The 18104-nt window shown below is 32.3% G+C and overlaps 1 protein-coding gene across 4 annotated transcripts in view; it reads left to right on the forward strand.

The window, feature by feature from the left end:
* Positions 1 to 12499, forward strand: part of LOC114334495 (G protein-activated inward rectifier potassium channel 4) — a 73874-nt gene extending 61375 nt beyond the window's left edge. For 2 of the 4 annotated variants that reach the window (XM_028284550.2, XM_050655537.1), the window contains exons 2-3: positions 1217 to 1374; positions 11357 to 12499. In XM_028284550.2, coding sequence (XP_028140351.1) covers positions 1220 to 1374; positions 11357 to 12401 — 1200 coding nt within the window. In that variant the 5' untranslated portion in view covers positions 1217 to 1219 and the 3' untranslated portion in view covers positions 12402 to 12499. Of the gene's footprint in view, positions 1 to 1198; positions 1375 to 11356 lie in introns of all 4 variants that reach the window. The other 2 variants (XM_050655536.1, XM_028284543.2) reach the window with 1 other exon arrangement.
* Positions 12500 to 18104: the final 5605 nt, after the last annotated feature.

Here is an 18104-nt window from a genome sequence, read left to right on the forward strand (position 1 = left end):
GTAGTAATTGCACAAGAGCTCTAAAATTATCGAATTTTTCCCAAGTGACACTGACAGTTTTAATTTCACGACCCAAAGGGGAGTGAAATTATGTCAAAGTGGCAAGAGGGAAACAATTCGATAATAATTTTAGAGATCGAGTGCAATTTGCTGCGATTATTTCATGAATAAAGCTGTTCAAATCAAAAATTTTATTGTAATTTATTTACATGTAAGTACAAATTAGTACAATTAAACACACAGTTGTTATAAATATTTGACGGTTGAAAGTCATCACTTTTATAACTTTTAAAACATTAATTGACATTACTGTCACTGAATGTTTTTTTTTCATAGCAACGAAGGTCATCTGACGTAATATACCTGACGACGGGATATTATCAAAAATTATCACTTTAATTTTTATTTCTGTAGCTTTCTATTGGTTCTGTAGCTCCTATGAATGAAATAATCGCTTTTATTTTGAATGCTAAGTACTTATTGGACAGTCCTATTACTGCGTACTCTGTATACAGCGAAATAAGTAGTCAACTGGAAGACGTCCTTGAATATTTTTAATTTCCTGTAGCTGGCTGAATACCATTAAGTACAAAAATTGAAGAAAATAATCTTCTGTGTAAAAGGTATATTTATTTTAAAACCCCAATAAAGGGTAACATTAAAAAACAGAACGTTTTCGCTCTAAAGGGAGCATCATCAGTGTCCTTTGCAAGCTCTACATGCTAAGTCACCAAAAATACATGGGTTAAAACCCTTAAAATGTCGACTAAAAGTCTTACATTGACATGTTGTATACTAAATCCTGGCAATGGATGAAATTTATAGAGATACCTTAAGGCATTATATGACTATTCCACGAAGCACGTGGGTGATTGAGTCGATTTCTCTGTCTTCACAAAGAGAAATCGACTCAATCACACACATGCTTCGTGGAATAGTCATATAATGCCTTAAGGTATTTCTATAAATTTCATCCATCGCCATAATTTAGTATACAACATGTCAATGTAAGACTTTTAGTCGATTTTAATTTTTGGTGGCTTAGCATGTAGAGCTTGCAAAGGACACTGATGATTCTCTCTTTAGAGCGAAAACGTTATGTTTTTTAATGTTACCCTTTATTGAGGTTTTAAAATAAATATACCTTTTAGATAGAAAATTTTTTTTCTTCAATTTTTATTTTTAATTTGTGTTTTAGGATAGTGTTTCATTATAGGAAATGGAAGCGGTAGCTTTGGTGTCCTGCAAAGATGTAGATACAAAGGAAACAAATGATACAGAGGTGAAACTGTCCATCGATGGAAAAGAAATACCCGAATCTAAGCAACCTCTATTGATTAACGATAAACAATCGTCTTTTAAATTAAAACCAAGGTAAGGATAATAAATGCGATTATGGTAAAAAAAGAACTTATTTTTTGTGCTCGAATTGGTTATGATGTCATATTGGCCTAACATTGGCCTCATCAGACATTCGGACTGCATACCAATCGAAAACGGAAAGCCATCGAATGTTTTCTACTTGTTTCCTATTCAAATGATTAGCGTATGAAGGTGCACCATCTACTTTGATGAACATGAACGAAGAAGTTATTGCATATTTTAGTAAAATATTAGGAAAGGCTGAAAATAATTACTGCGCTACCAGAAAAGGGCTCCTAACTATTACAAAAGTCCTAGAACATGTCTATACTTTTATTTATTGTCCAATACATTTCCACAAAATTCATTACAATTATTTTCACTACAGCTGTTTGGACAGAGTACCTATCTGAAGTGTTGCAGTTTTACTAACCGTCTATACTTTACAGTCTTTAACTGAATAAAATGAGGAGGTGAGAGTTTTTCTTTTGACTCCAAAATGTCCTTGAGAATTGATTTATTCCTGGAGAAATGAGAAGTCATAGATCTAAACAATAAATCTGAAAATTCTCTTGGAACCACTTTCTGGTAACGTCCTTAATCTTTGCCTTTTACAATTTGTAAGGCAAGGAGACGACGAACAAAGAAGACGAAAGGCTCACTATTCGTCAAGAAAAATAACAACGAAAGTTGATTCTGTGTACTAAAAATATGAGTAACATGAAAAATTAAAAAACAGCTTATGTTTCACTTCGGTTCAGAGTTGATTCACCATCTCGATACGTACGTTTCTGTCTCTCCAGACGTCTTCAATGGTCCTACATGAACACCTCTGAATCAAAACGAAACCAAGCTGCCTATTATTATATTTTTTAATTTATCATTTTACTCATATTTCGAGTCCAAGGAATCAACTTTCGTTGGATTTTTTTTCTAGAAAAATCGACAAAATACGTCTGCATATTGTAGAGTCCCTTTCGTCTTCTTTATTCGTCGCCTCCTTGCCTTGTAAAAGGCAGAGATTAATGATGTTATCAGAAAGTGGTTCGAAGAGAATTTTCAGATTTATTGTTTAGATCTGGGACTTCTCATTTCTCTGTAATATGGTCGCTAGGTTTTCATTTATAGGCAGCTTGGTTTAGTTTTCATTTATAGGTGTTCATGTTGCTACACTGAAGACGTCTGGAGAGACAGAAACGTACGTATGGGGATGGTGGATCACCTCTGAACCGAAAGGAAACATTAGCTGATTTTTATTTATTGATTTTTATTTAGCATATGGCTTACATCAAAGAGTAGGTAATTAAATTAATTAAATTAAAGGTATGCATTATACAATAAATTACAAACATATGCCCACTTTTTATAGATTCTATTGACTCTTCCGTTGCCATTACAAAGTCTCAGGGGCGTAACAGAGGCCCCCGCAGCATGAAGCTTGCAGGGGGGCCCCAATCGATCTGGGGCCCCATCTTGTCGTCTAATATTATGTTAAAATCTGTTATTGGTATATTAGTTTACGTTGTGTGTTTAAATTTAAGAACGTAAATTTCTAAATAGGCCTGTTCGGCAAGTGAATCATCTTATATCTATAAATTTAATCTTTTCCGGTCTGACGAATTTTTATGGTAACGGCAATAAACTAAATTGTATAACTATAATGTACGTGACCATTGAAAGATTTGAGAATTGCAATTTGCCGAATTTCAGAACAATATTTCCAAATCTAGAAATGGGTTTTCTCTTTACATTTAGTATTTCGATACAATTATCGGCAGTAGTTTCCAGAGGCGTAACAGAGGCCCCCGTAGCATGGGCTATCAATATTGCGTCGTCTTCATAACAGAGTATTTTTACTTCTTTGTTTCCCACTCTGTATCCTCTTCCTTTGTTGATGCTGTTAATGATTTCATTTATGATTAAATTAAAGAGAATTGGGCTCAATAAGTCCCCTGCCTTATTCCGTTGCCTATGGCTATAGATTCTGTAAGTTGTCCATGTATTTTCCAGGAACTCTATTATACAGAAGATAGATTACATATTTGAGTCTTAAGATATGTATAAATGTGTCATTTTCATATTATTATAGGCATAAGTACATACGCAACGTTTTTTAAGCAGTGTATTGAAACTAAAGTTGTTTATCAGATAGATATGTATTAATAAAATTGTAGATATATTCGCTGATAGTAGTACTCGAAGAAAGTTGTTTCTCTCATCAATAATACTATGAAATATTGTAATCATTTATTATATTTTTTTCTTTTTTTTATTCTATACCAATAAATATGGAAAATGTAAGTTGACATATACAGTGCATGAATACACTGATAGCCCAGTAAGTGACCGTTTTGGAGTGTAATTATCAGCGTCAGGACGGATTTGCTTGACAATTTGGATTTTGGTTCTACTTACCCTCCACTTGGGGGAGTGAAAAACATATGTTTAAAATAAGTCCGGAAACGGTTAAATTGACTAATTATAAGCAATAAGTAGTCCAGTACATCGTCCGTTTTGGAAGATGATTACAAAAGTCTTAAAAATGGGTTTAACTGCTTCGTTTGAGCGAGTCTACGACTTTCTGAAAAATTCCAGTGTGCATGTTGGACGCGTTTCCGCATCCTGCGACATTAACATATTTACGCTGTCGGACTACGAATCGCGGCTGTAAATTTGTCGGACAAGATATCGACAATCTTTATTATTTAAATACAAATACTTTAAATTGAAAATTAAGGGTTTTGTAATCACAAAATCTTAAAGTCCGACACCCGCAAGATATCACTCTAGTGTGGTAGTTTTGTTATTACAAACCTCTCAATTTTCAGTTAAAGTATGTATATACACCGTTATTAGGCGTCAACGCCCTTCGGTAGGGATCTATGGAGGAGTATCACCAAGCCGCAAGCCCTTATCCCTTGCCGTACCGCTCCTCCATAGGCCGATCCGACGCCAGTTTATCCAGACCAAGCCGTAGACTCTATTGAGTTTTATAAATTTCATGACCTAGCTGAGGCTCGAACCAGCGACCGCAAATCGCAAATCCACTAAACTTGTTGATCGACTGCGCCCCAGCTAACTGGACCGTTTCAGTTAAAGTACTTATACATATTCAATTATTAAAGATTGTCGATCTCTTGTCCGACAAATTTACAGCTACGTTTTGTTAGTCCGACAACGTAAATATGTTAATCAAGCGGGACGCGGAAACGCGTCCAACCTGCACTCTAATTTTTTTCAGAAAGTGATAGACTCGCTCAAACGAAGCCATTTTTAAGACTTTTCTAATTATCTTCCAAAAAGGACGTTGTACTGTGGACTACAACTTTTGTTGAATATTTTTCGATATTTTTCGAGTTATTGCGAGTGAAATTGTTTATTTTTCAACAAAAAGAAAACACGTTTTTAAGGCGGTGATTCGCAAATAACTCAAAAATTTTTATCGAAAAAAATATCAAAAAAATATTTTAAGCAAAAATGTAGCTTATAAAAAATAAAAAAGTGGTCTATTCATGAAGTCAATCGACACAGTAAAAGCAAAGTTAAAACTCATGAAAAATTGTTCTTATTCGTCCAATTCCAAATCGAATATTTCAACGTAAAATAACCAAAATAAAGCACTTATCGTGGAAAACTCAATAACATTTTTTAAATGTTTAAAAAGCCTTATTTTTTATAAAAGTATTTAGGATCAAAACTAATCGAGTTAAGCTCAAAATAAAGTTGACCAACTTTTTTTGGTTTTAAAAATCTTGTAAATTTTCCCCTGTTTAGCACCTCAAATAAAATTAATAGTTAGCGCTTTACCATTTACTTTATATTATTATATATGTATTGTTTATATGATCTGTAAGTTTGACTGGTCCAAAGTTTTTATTTTTGAAAAAAATTAGTTTTTTAGTAGAAAAGGGTTTTTTTTATTTTGGAAAAATGCCCTTTTTCAGAATAACTTAAAAAGTATTAGTGATACAAAAAATCTCACATAGTAAAGGAATGTAGGTTTTGCTTTTAAAAATATTATGGTTTTATTTTGTTATTGTAATATTTTAATAATTTGTAATATTTTAATATTATACAAATATTATAACACAAAAATTGATTAAGATAGGGCCTTTCAAAATTTGCATACACTCGTGATTAGTGACTAGTTCAAAAATAAGGTCTTTGGACCAGTGAAACTTACAGATCGTATAAAAAAAGTTAAGTAATTTTTGAAGCGGTAATGATTACTTTAATTTGGGGTGCTAAATAGGTTGCTAGACGTTTACGATTTTTTACCAAAACAATGGGTTAACTTTATTTTGAGTGTAACTCGCTTAGTTTTGATGCTAGAAATTTTTATAAAAAATAAAGATAAAGCTTTGTTAAAAAAGTTTCAATGAATTTTTCCCGAAAAGTGCTTCATTTTTTGGTTATTTCACGTTGAAATAGTCGATTTGGAATTTGAAGAATAAGAAGAATTTTTCATAAGTCACAACTTTGTTTTTACTGGGTGGATAGGTATCATTTTTTTATAAGTTACATTTTTGCTAAGAAAGTATTTTAGATCAAATTCTTTTTGAGTTATTTGCGAAAAACCTCTTGAAAACGTGTTTTTCTTGTTGAAAAGTAAACATTTTCACTCGCAAATAATTTAAAAAGTATTGACTTGCTCACTTCGGTGGTGACACTGAAAATTACACGGAATCTCCGTATTTCACGGAATCTCCGTATTTCACGGTTATTTACTAGGCTATTACATATACTTTTTTGTTACATAAGTCGTATTTAGTAACTTTTTAAAGAGGGCCCCATTTCCAATTCTGTGGGGGGGCCCGACGGAGTTTGTTACGCCACTGCAAAGTCTGTAAGATCGTCTGTGGATGATCTGCGTTCACAGTCCTGTACTATGTGGCTGGTCGTCTTACTTACAGCGCCGCAATCACAAGAAGGCGAATGAAGTTTTCCCCATGCCATCTGTAGAGGGAGTCGGCGGATCGTCCACAGTTTGTTCTGATTTTCTAAGGGCTGCCCAAATCTTACGGGGACTTTCAAATTCGCCAGGTTTGTCTATGATGTCCAATGGAGTATGGTACTTACTATACGGTACGAACTCTTACGTCCCTTTTGTTAGGAAACATTTTATATTATACTCTCTGGATCTCAGTCGGTGAGCTCGTCCAATTTTTACTTTGTACTTTCGAGAAATTGCGCGTCTTTACATGTTTCAATCCATCCGGGCACATATTCTGTGAAACACTATTTTACTGTGTGATTTTTGCAGTACCAATTATTGTTGAACTGTACACCATCGCGACTTTCCCAATGCCGATATAATAGACCATTGGAAATATGCCAAGGCCTCTGCTCTGTATATTAACGTAGACAATACATAGCATCTGATGATAGAAATTTTTTGGTAGCAAATGGTAAATTGTGACTTCTGAAAAGTAACTTCATCATTATGAACGCTGATCTCGCTTTTCGTATGCGTTGTTTTATTTCACTTGCGAGTAGTCTCATTGGCTGTTTATGATGGTATAAAATTATGTGTAGCTGTCCACAGTGTCCACCCTGTCAATTAGTTGTTGGTTAACCAACTATTGTGTATTTAATATTTCGCGCTTAGTGTCTACTAGATTTAGGCAAATATACAAATTGCATATTTGGCATATTATGCATAAAAAATGCAAAAATGTAAAATGTTGCATATTTTCATAAACGTGTGCATAAATTGCATATAATTAAAAATTTTGATTGTATATACCCATTTTTATATTAATGTAACAAATAACTTGCAAATCCCAATATTTAATTTTGTTTTATAATCTCTTGGTATTCAAATTTTTGGTGTCGGAATATAGTACTAATAAGAGATAGCGGCTTTATAGTTTTGCCACGTTTTTTCCTTGAATATGAGGGTTCCAAAATCTGCAGTTTATACAGAAGGTAAACATTTTTATTTTGAGGGTCAGTTTTCCTATTGTAAAATTAAAGGCCTTAACACTTGATTTTGTAATTTATAAATAATTATTGTGCTTTGAAAATGCCGAAAATAAACTTTGTTTCCACTTGGATGTGTTGTGTTTCAACTACTTTTAAAGAGCTATCTGTGGATATGTATAAAATTTATTGCTCATTTTGTGGCAATATATACTCAAATAGAAGTCATAAGTTTTTGTTAGAAAATTTTGAACAGCATTTGATAATTTATTGTTACCACAATTCGAAATTATATTATTTATTTGTTAAAACACTTAAATATTTAATTACATAAACTTAGTTTGTAAAATACATACGTCCATGTTAATAAATATAACATCTGAAGATATTTCATAATATATTAATATTTTTGTAAATAATATCTAATTTTTTTGCATATTTTTGCATATTTTTACGTAAAATACTGCATATTTATGAGCATATTTTATACCCTTTTATTTGCATATTTGCCTAAGTCTAGTGACTACCATGTACTTTGCTATATTAAGAGGATCGGTACGTATTTTCGGCTGCAATGCTATTCAAATGGGGATTCATTTTTTTCGAATCCTGAGAAAACTAATAAGTATTTTTGAAAAATTTAAACGCAGAATGAAAGATTACGTTATTAGCGAGGGCCGAAAGTCCCTGAGAACTTCTATAATGTTTATTTTAATAAGTTACAGGGGTGAAAATCTAAGAGAAAATTTAGTGTGATTTTCAATTTCAAATATATCATTCAAAATAAACTTTTTATTTATTCTAAGGGACTTTTGGCTCTCGGTAATAATTTAGTCTTTCATTCTGCGTTTAAATTTTTCAAAAATATTTATTGGTTTTTTCAGGATTCGAAAAAAATGAACACAATGACGTGGTAATATTTTCCAAATATATCTTTGTCTTACAACGCACTCAGCCGAATATAATATTGTCAGCATATATTGTCAGTCAGACACTGACAATCAGTGACAATTTTAAATATTTGACATTGCATCGGGAATATGTTGAGTTATTGATTAAATATTATAGGTTTGGATCCCGCGTATGAAAAAAAAGTTGATTAATAGCAAGCTGAAAATTTGTTAATAGCTTAAGGGTGTCTAATCGGACAAACTTTGATATATGGGAACACTGGAACAGGGGAAGTTTTAATGGTGGAACAGGTTAAAAATTTGGAACGGTCAGACCACGAAAACGGCACATGTATTTTGTCCGACAGAACAGACTTAAACTCTCCGAACAGAGATTAAACTCTCATGCAAAAATCAGACTGCTATTTCTCACCAAATGGGCGTTTTAATGAGTGGAACATGTAGAATATGTCAAATGACAGGAATTATGACAGGTGATAAATAGCAGTCTGATTTTTGCATGAGAGTTTAATCTCTGTTCGGAGAGTTTAAGTCTGTTCTGTCGGGCAAAATAAATGTGCCGTTTTAGTGGTCTGACCGTCCAAATTTTTAACCTGTTCCACAATTAAAACTGCCCCTGTTACAGTGTTCCCATATATCGAAGTTTATCGGACTAGACACCCTTAAGCTATTAACAAATTTTCAGCTTGGTATTAATCAACTTTTTTTTCATACGCGGGATCCAGACCTATTATTGATATAATATATATTATAGTGTATATTAGTGTAAATACACTATATTATAGTGTATTTGATAAATAATTGATTTAAGACGTGAACTTAATAAAAAGTTATTTATTGTGTATTATTTGTGGAAGACCCAAGCAGAGAATACATCAGGATAATATATTCTGTGATCCAAGTATTTTGTTGTTAAAGATGTTCAAAATTGTAAGCGTTCCATAACAATATATTATTAGAAAATCACTTTAACACTTTTCCTCTTTTCTCGATTGAGTATTAGTCTTTGTTGCACAAATAAATTATTACAATCACTGAATACATAGTTAGTGAAAAAATTATCACATTTATTAACTGAATTAATAATTTGCAATTATAAAAATAACAGTTATCCAAGAACATTCAAAAGCCATCTCTTTAAATTAATGATGACATTTTCAAGTAGAATGACATTCTAGTAATGTTTACATATCCATACCAGTGTGAATTTTACTACACGTAATTTGCCGTGTAAAGACAGAAAAAGTAGGGATACACGTAAAATATTTGCGAATTATGTACCCATAGCCTTAATAATTTTTAACAATAGTAAACAATATTACAAACAATTTTAACAGAGTTTTTAATGTCAAATCAGTACAATTCTACAGGGTGTGAATGTTGCTACGAAATTAATAAAACACATAATTACCCTTGGAACTACCCGGTATAATATTACAAAACCTCATAATTTAAGAAAGAAGAGATTAGGAGAATCCAAAATTATAAAAACATATAGCGTGTCCTATTTAAAAAAAAACGAAGTTATAAGCAACTTCCTGTATAAGCAGAAGTAGCAAATAGATGAAAATATGTTTATTGAACAGTTCACTCTTCAAAATCCCTTAATTTAAATTTTCAGGACTCAGCTACATTTAGTTCTCAATAATGATAATTCTCTCTGATAATTGATCCTTTATCTGCCTCGCCCTGTATTAAATTTCTATTACAAAATAGTCCAAGAGCTGGAAGCGGATTTTGTGCGTGATAAGTAATATGGAAAAACTATACGGGGATATGTTGAATTGGTTGTGTACATGACTTTCCCCAACGACCGGAAACCAGAGTGGGGGAAGAGGGTAGTTGTAAGGGGTCAAAGTCGCGGTTTTATTATTTTTTTTGTGACGCTCATGATCGAAATAGAGCACTAAAATTTGGGATTAAGTAGGTCATGACGTAACTAAGTAAAATCTTCAGGGGTGGAACGCTGCGTGGCCGACAAAGGGGTGGGCAGGGGTGAATATAAAAAATATAAGGGGTTTCTTGCGACGTTCGGGATTGAGATAGTACACAAAAATTTGGAAATAAGTAGACCATGACATTAAAAATTAAAAACTAAGTAAAATCCCCAGAGCCGGAAACCAGCGTCAAAATCGCGGTTTTTATTATTTTTTTTGTGACGCTCATGATGGAAATAGTGCATTAAAAATTTGGAGTAAGTAGGTCATGACGTAACTAAGTAAAATCTCCAGGGTCGGAACACTGCTTGGGGTACAAAGGGGTGGTAGGCAGGGGTAAGTATAAAAATATAAGGGGTTTTTTTGACGTTCGTGATCGAGATAGTGCATCAAAATTTGGGAATAAATAGATCATGGCATTACTAAGTAAAATCTCTAGGGGCTGAACGCTGCGTGGGGGACAAATGTTGTGCAGCGTCACAAGAAAAAAATAATACAAACTGCGACTTTTACCCCTTAAAACTACCGTCATCCCCAAATCTGGTTTCCGCCCCTGGAGATTTTGCTTAGTTACGTCATGATCTATTTACTCCCAAATTTTGGTTCACTATCTCGATCACGAACGTCACAAAAATCTCTTATAATTTTTAAATTCATCCCTGCCCCACCCCTTTGTCGACCACGCAGCATTCCACCCCTGGAGATTTTACTTAGTTACGTCATGACCTACTTATTACCAAATTTTTGTGTACTATCTCAATCACGAACGTCGCAAGAAACCCCTTATATTTTTTATATTCACCCCTGCCCACCCCTTTGTCGGCCACGCAGCGTTCCACCCCTGAAGATTTTACTTAGTTACGTCATGACCTACTTAATCCCAAATTTTAGTGCACTATTTCGATCATGAGCGTCACAAAAAAAATAATAGAAACCGCGACTTTGACCCCTTATAACTACCCTCGTCCCCCACTCTGGTTTCCGGCCATTGGGGACAGTCATGTATACAACTAATTCAACATATCCCCGTATAGTTTTTCCATATTACTTATCACGCACAAAATCCGCTTCTATCTCTCCGACTAAAAGGTTTTCAGTGTTTGATTTTTAGATAAAATGAATTTCCATCAAGTAACAGTCGTATCTATCGCTTAAATCATAATTAATAACAATATATACCTACCTTATTTATTTTTGTTTAATTTCGTGTCTTTTTTATTTCAGAATAAATACCACAAGCTTGCCATACATACGAGCAGTTGCAAAAAATGGAGACTGCAATATTTATCCTTCAAATGTACAAAAAAGGCGATTTTTGAGGGACATTTTTACAACACTTATAGACATGAAATGGAGATATACCTTCACAGTATTTTCTCTAGGTTTTATTATAACCTGGACTATATTTGCCATACTTTGGTGGTTGATAGCGTTTTACCACGGTGATTTGGATGATCACCATTTACCTATGAATCAGATGGCTTCTAACTGGACTCCATGTGTTACAGACATTTATAATTTTAGATCCTGTTTTCTATTTTCGGTAGAAACTCAACAAACTACAGGTTATGGTGAAAAGAGACCAACAGAAAAATGTGCTGATGCGGTAGTACTTATGTGTGTTCAAAATGTGGTAGGTTTAGTGGTGGATGCATGTTTGGTTGGTGTATTTTTTGCAAAACTAACCAGACCTAAATTAAGAACGCAAACTATACAATTCTCGAAATATGCTGTCGTAGCTATGAGGGACAACGTTTTGTGTCTGATGATAAGACTTGGTGATCTAAGAGAAAGGAGTCGGATAATAGAGGCGAAGGTTAAAGCACAATTAGTAAGACAACGGGTTACTAAACGTGGTGACACATTTTCAAACTATTTAACCAAACTTCCTGTAACTATAGATGACTGCGAAAACGATTTGCTGTTTATTTGGCCTATGACCATTGTTCACAAAATAGATTCCTCGTCACCTTTTTATAACATTTCAAAACAAAATTTAACTGAGCATACCTTTGAGATAATAATACTATTAGAAGGTACTATCGAAAGTACTGACCAAAAAACACAGGTTAGATCAAGCTACCTGGCTAATGAAATTTTATGGGGGTACCAGTTTGCTTCTCTAATGTCAATCTGCCAAGAAAAAAGCGGATATAGGGTTGACTATACCAGATTTGATGATTTAGTTCAAGTTGATACACCTGTAGGACCTGCATCTGAGTTTAAAAATCGAAATAGAAATAGTAAAGAAACTTATATACCTACTTAATAATGATCTGTCGTAAATAAAAAAAAATTAAATTTATTTTGTTTAGATTTAAATTAATTAGTTTGATAAAAACCAAATAAAGCTATTAGTCACATTAACTTTCTCATTTATTATTTATTTTCCCATTTCGGTCCTAACTATGTTGCATATAATTTAAAAAAAAAATGAGGAAACAGGTCGATTTTTGTTCTAAGGACATATTTTTACGATACATACATCTGTCATTTGTCAACCTCCTTCCTACCACGTTTCCAACCCCTTATTTTTAAATAGGGAATATACCATATATGAGGCTCATCATTTTAGAAAGGCATTTAGATGTATTCAGACATACCGACTGTCCACGATTTTTGTTCGATATTTGCACCGTATATTTGCAAAGAAAGTCTTAATTCATTTAATAGCCCAATAAATGACCGTTTTGGAGTGTAATTTCCAGGGGCAACTCCGAATTGCATGAAAATTTAGATTTAGGTTCTACTTACCCTAAACTTCAAAGTTGAATTTGTGCCGTTGGTTGCTTTTACTTGGGGGTGACATTTACCCCTTCTCGGGGGGTGAAAAACGCGTGTTTGAAATAAGGCTGGAAATGGATAAATTGACCTATTTTAAGCACCTTTTGTTCCATAAAGTTTTTTACGTAAGTCAATACTTTTCGAGTTATTCGCGATTTAAAATGTTGATTTTTCGACAAAAAAACTACGTTTTCACACGGTTTTTCCCAAATAACTCAAAAAGTAAATATTTTATCGAAAAACATATTTTAGCAAAAGTGGAACCTATAAAAAAACGAAAAAAGTGATGTACAAGTAAAGTCTACAAATTGAGTAGAAGCAAAGTTGTAGCTCATGAAAAATACGTTCTTATTCGTCTAATTCCAAATCGAATAATTCAACGCGAAATCACCGAAGAAAGAAGCGTTTTTCGAGAAAACCTTATTAACATTTTTAAATTATCGAAAAAAGGCTTATTACTTGTTTTTTACAAAAGTTTACAGCGTCAAAAATAAACGAGTTACACTGAAAAAAAAAAGTTGGCCCCTTTTTTTTGGTAACAAAAATCGTGAAAACCTCCCTCTATTTAGCACCCTAAATGAAATTAATCGTTTGGCTTTACCATCTATTTTAACTGTATGTGTATTGTTTATATGATCTGTAAGTTTGATTGGTTTGAAGTGCTTATTTTTTAAAACATTTGGTTTTATAGTAAAAAAAATTTTTTGAAAAATTTCATTTTTTCAAAATAACTTAAAAAGTATTAGTGATAAGAAAAATATTAAAGAGTAAAAAAATGTAGGTTTTGCTATTATAAATATGCTAGTTTCATTTTGTTCCTCCGTAAGACAAAAATTGGTTTAGATATGGCTGTTCAAAATTTGCATACACTCGTGATTAGTGACCCATTCAAGCTTTTTCAATTATAACCCTTTCAAAAATAAACACTTTAAACCGGTGAGACTGACAGATCATATAAAAATAGATAGGTAAGTAAATTGTTTGTAAAGCGGTAGCGATTAATTTCATTTGGGGAGCTAAACACGGCGAGATTTTCATGATTTTTTACAAAAAAAAAAAGAGGGCCAACTTTATTTTGAGCGTAACTCGCTTATTTTTAATGGCTAAAACTTTTATTACCAATTAAAACAAAGCTTTTTATAAACACTTTAAAAAAGTTTAAATGGGTTTTTCCCGAAAAGTGCTTAATTTTTCGGTGATTTCACCTTGAAATATTCGATTTGAAATTAGACGAATAAGAACGTATTTTTCAAGAGCTACAACTTTGTTTTAATTTGATTGATAGACTTTATTGAAACACCATTTTTTGGGTGTTTTATAAGCTACACTTTCAGTAAGGATATTTTTTTCGATAAAATATTTACTTTTTGAGTTATTTGCGAAAAATCGTCTGAAAACGTAATTTTTTTGTCGAAAAATCAACATTTTCAATGGCAAATAACTCGAAAAGTATTGACTTACGTAAAAAACTCTATAGAACAAAAGTTGCTTAAAATCAGTAAATTTATCTCTTTCCGGTCTTATCTTGAACGTATGTTTTTTCACCCCCGAGAAGGGGTGACTGTCACCCCCTAAGTAAAAGCAACCAACGGCACAATTTCAACTTTGAAGTGGAGGGTAAGTAGAGCCTAAATCCAAATTTTCATGCAATTCGGAGTTGCTGCTGAAAATTACACGGTATCGCCGAATTTCCCGTTCATTTACTGGGCTTTAAGGGGATGGGTACGTATTTTCGGCTGCAATGCTATTCAAATGAAGATTCATTTTTTTCGAATCCTGAGAAAACTAATAAGTATTTTTGAAAAATTTAAACGCTGAATGAAAGATTTCGTTATTAGCGAGGAACGAAAGTCCCTGAGAACTTCTATAATGCTTATTTTAATAAGTTACATGGGTGAAAAACTAAGAGACAATTTGGTGTGATTTTTAATTTTAAATATCTCATTCAAAATAAACTTTTTATTTATTCTAAGGGACTTTCGGCCCTCGCTAATAACGAAATCTTTCATTCTGCGTTTAAATTTTTCAAAAATATTTATTGTTTTTTTCAGTATTCGAAAAAAAAATGCACACAATGTCCGTGGTAATATTTTCCAAATCTATCTTTGTCTTACAACGCACTCAGTCGAATAGAATATTGTCAGCATATTGTCAGTCAGACAGTGACAATCAGTGACAATTTTAAATATTTAACATGGCATCGGGAATATTTTGAGTTGTTGATTAAATAATATTAATATATAGTGTATTTGATAAATAATTGATTTAAGACGTGAACTTGATAAAAAGTTATTTATTGTGTATTATTTGTGGAAGATTCAAGCAGAGAACCATCAGGATAATATATTCTGTGATCCAAATATTTTGTTGTTAAAGATGTTCAATATTGTAAGCGGTCCATATAACAATATATTATTAAAAAATCACTTTAACACTTTTTCTCTTTTCTCAATTGAGTATTAGTTTTTGTTGTAGATATAAATTATTACAATCACTGAATTCATAGTTAGTGAAAAAATTATAACATTTCTTAACTGAATTAATAATTTGCAATTATACAAATAACAGTTATCCAAGAACATTCAACAGCCATCTCTTTAAGTTAATGATGACATTTTCAAGTAGAATGACATTCTAGTAATGTTTACATATCCATACCAGTGTGAACTTTACTACACGTAATTTGCCGTGTAAAGACAGAAAAAGTAGGGATAGCTGTAAAATATTTGCGAATTATGTACCGATGGCCTTAAAGTACATCTCATATGACCGGTTTCTCCATCAACAAATAGTAGTTGATTATATGAATAAAGTTATTCGACCAATAAACTGACATTTCTCCATTTTACTAACGTCAAATAAGACTTATTTTAGTTATTTATCAAATAAATACTTACTATTCGAGTAAATTGGCAAGTTAATCTCGCTGTAAGTATTTATCAGAAAGTAAATTCGCCAGTTTAACTTTAAATTATCAGTAGTAATTGCACAAGAGCTCTAAAATTGTATACTAATTTTAGAGATCGAGCGCAATTTGTTGCGATTATTTCATGGATAAAACTGTTCAAAACCAAAATTTTATTGTAATTTATTTATGTAAGTACAAATTAGTACAATTAAACACACAGTTGTTATAAATATTTTACGGTTGAAAGTCACCACTTTTATAATTTTTAAAACATTAATTGTCATTAATGTCACTAAATGTATTTTTTCATAGCAACGAAGGGCATCTGACATAATATACTTGAAGACGGGAAATTATCAAAAATTATCAGTAGTAATTGCACAAAAGCTCTAAAATTATTGAATTTTTCCCGAGTGACACTTTGACAGTTTTAATTTAACGAGCCTTCAGCTCGTGAAATTATGTCAGTATCACGAGGGCAAAAATTCTATATTAATTTTAAAAATCGACTGCAATTTGTTGCTATTATTTTATGAATAAAACTGTTCAAAACCAAAATTTTATTGTAATTTATTTATGTAAGTACAAATTAGTACAATTAAACAAAGAGTTGTTATAAATATTAATTTGACGGTTGAATGTCATCACTTTTATAATTTTTAAAACATTAATTGTCATTAATGTCACTGAGTGTATTTTTCGTAGCAACGAAGGGCAGGGCATCTGACGTAATATACTTGACGACGGCAAATTATCAAAAATTATCGGTTTAATTTAGATTTCTGTAGCTTTCTATTGGCCAGAATCTCCTCCAGAATCTCCGCCAGATATCCCCAGAAATAATCGGGTATAATATCACAAGAGAGTGAGAATAAATTGAAAATAATGCGACAGTTTTTCGAAAATTTGTTGCCTGGCAATAGACACGAGAGCACGCAGGGCTCGAGTGGCTATTGCCCAATGACAACAAATTTGAGTAAAAATGAAGCATTATTTTCCTATTTATTCTTACTGTCGTGTGATATTCGTAAGATTATTTTTTAATGCGTATATTATGGATATTTTCTTAAATGTGACAGTTGTCAAAACTAGGAAACTGGTTGCCATTAAACAGAAACAATCTACTTAAAAAAATTCTATCGGTAATTTTCTATAGTAGATAATTCTCAGTATAATTTTAATCTGATTGGACAGAATTAAACACGTGATAAAATATCTTACTATACGATTGGAAATTAAAATCATCAAAAAATAATCAATTTAATTTAGATTTCTGTAGCTTTCTATTGGTCAGAATCTCCTATGAATTAAATAATCAAAATTATATTGAAACAAAATATAAACATAAACGTATAATCAATTTTATTCGACGAATAACTATTCATTGATTTATTTGTTGTTGGTGAAACCGGAACTAATAATGAAAAGTAACACCTACGGTTTCTAATATGTTATTTTTTCTGTCACATCCAAAGTTTTCAAAAAATACGGAAATAATCCTAGAAAAATGCGCTGATGCGGTGGTAGTACTTATGTGTGTCCAGAACGTAGTGGGTTTATTACTGGATGCATGTTTGGTTGGTGTATTTTTTGAGATATTAACCAGGCCTAAATTAAGAACCCAAACTATTCAATTCTCGAAATATGCTGTAATAGCTATGACGGAAAACGTTCTGTATCTGATGATAAGAGCCCGTTCACATGACAGGCGCTTAACGCACGTTTTGATAATGCGCGATTACAACTAATACATACATTTTACTTGAGACCGTTCACATGCACACGCGCATTTGAGGTTATTAAAACGCGTGTTGGCATGTGAACAATCTCAAGTAAAATGTATGTAGTTAGGTTACTACGGATCTAATTAAGATTCGGTAGACAGTCATTTTAGTTCTTTTTTCTAATAATTTCAATGCCATTATAGTCTGGGCTGATTATCGGAGAATAGAACATTTTTGGGAAAAGTTATTTACCAGCAATTTTATTGCTGAAATCGAATTATAAGATCCTATATATTAATAATATAGGTATGCAAAGTCCTCAGATAGTGTGCTACTTTTTTTATAAACAAAATGGCGCCCGAAAATCGTGTTTTTTTCAATTATTGCTCTAGAACTCCGAAGATTTTAACTTTACAACAAAAACACTCAAATAAAAATTCACCGTGATTAAATTCTGCATAGAGACTTGTTTTTCCCGACCTGCTCCGACGAAAATTTTCCTCGGAAAATGCGGGTTTTCCCAACAAAATCTTTAATTTTCAAATAAAGTTTTAGA

The sequence above is a fragment of the Diabrotica virgifera genome, chromosome 7, assembly GCF_917563875.1.
Source record: "Diabrotica virgifera virgifera chromosome 7, PGI_DIABVI_V3a".
Classification (NCBI taxonomy): Eukaryota; Metazoa; Arthropoda; class Insecta; order Coleoptera; family Chrysomelidae; genus Diabrotica; species Diabrotica virgifera.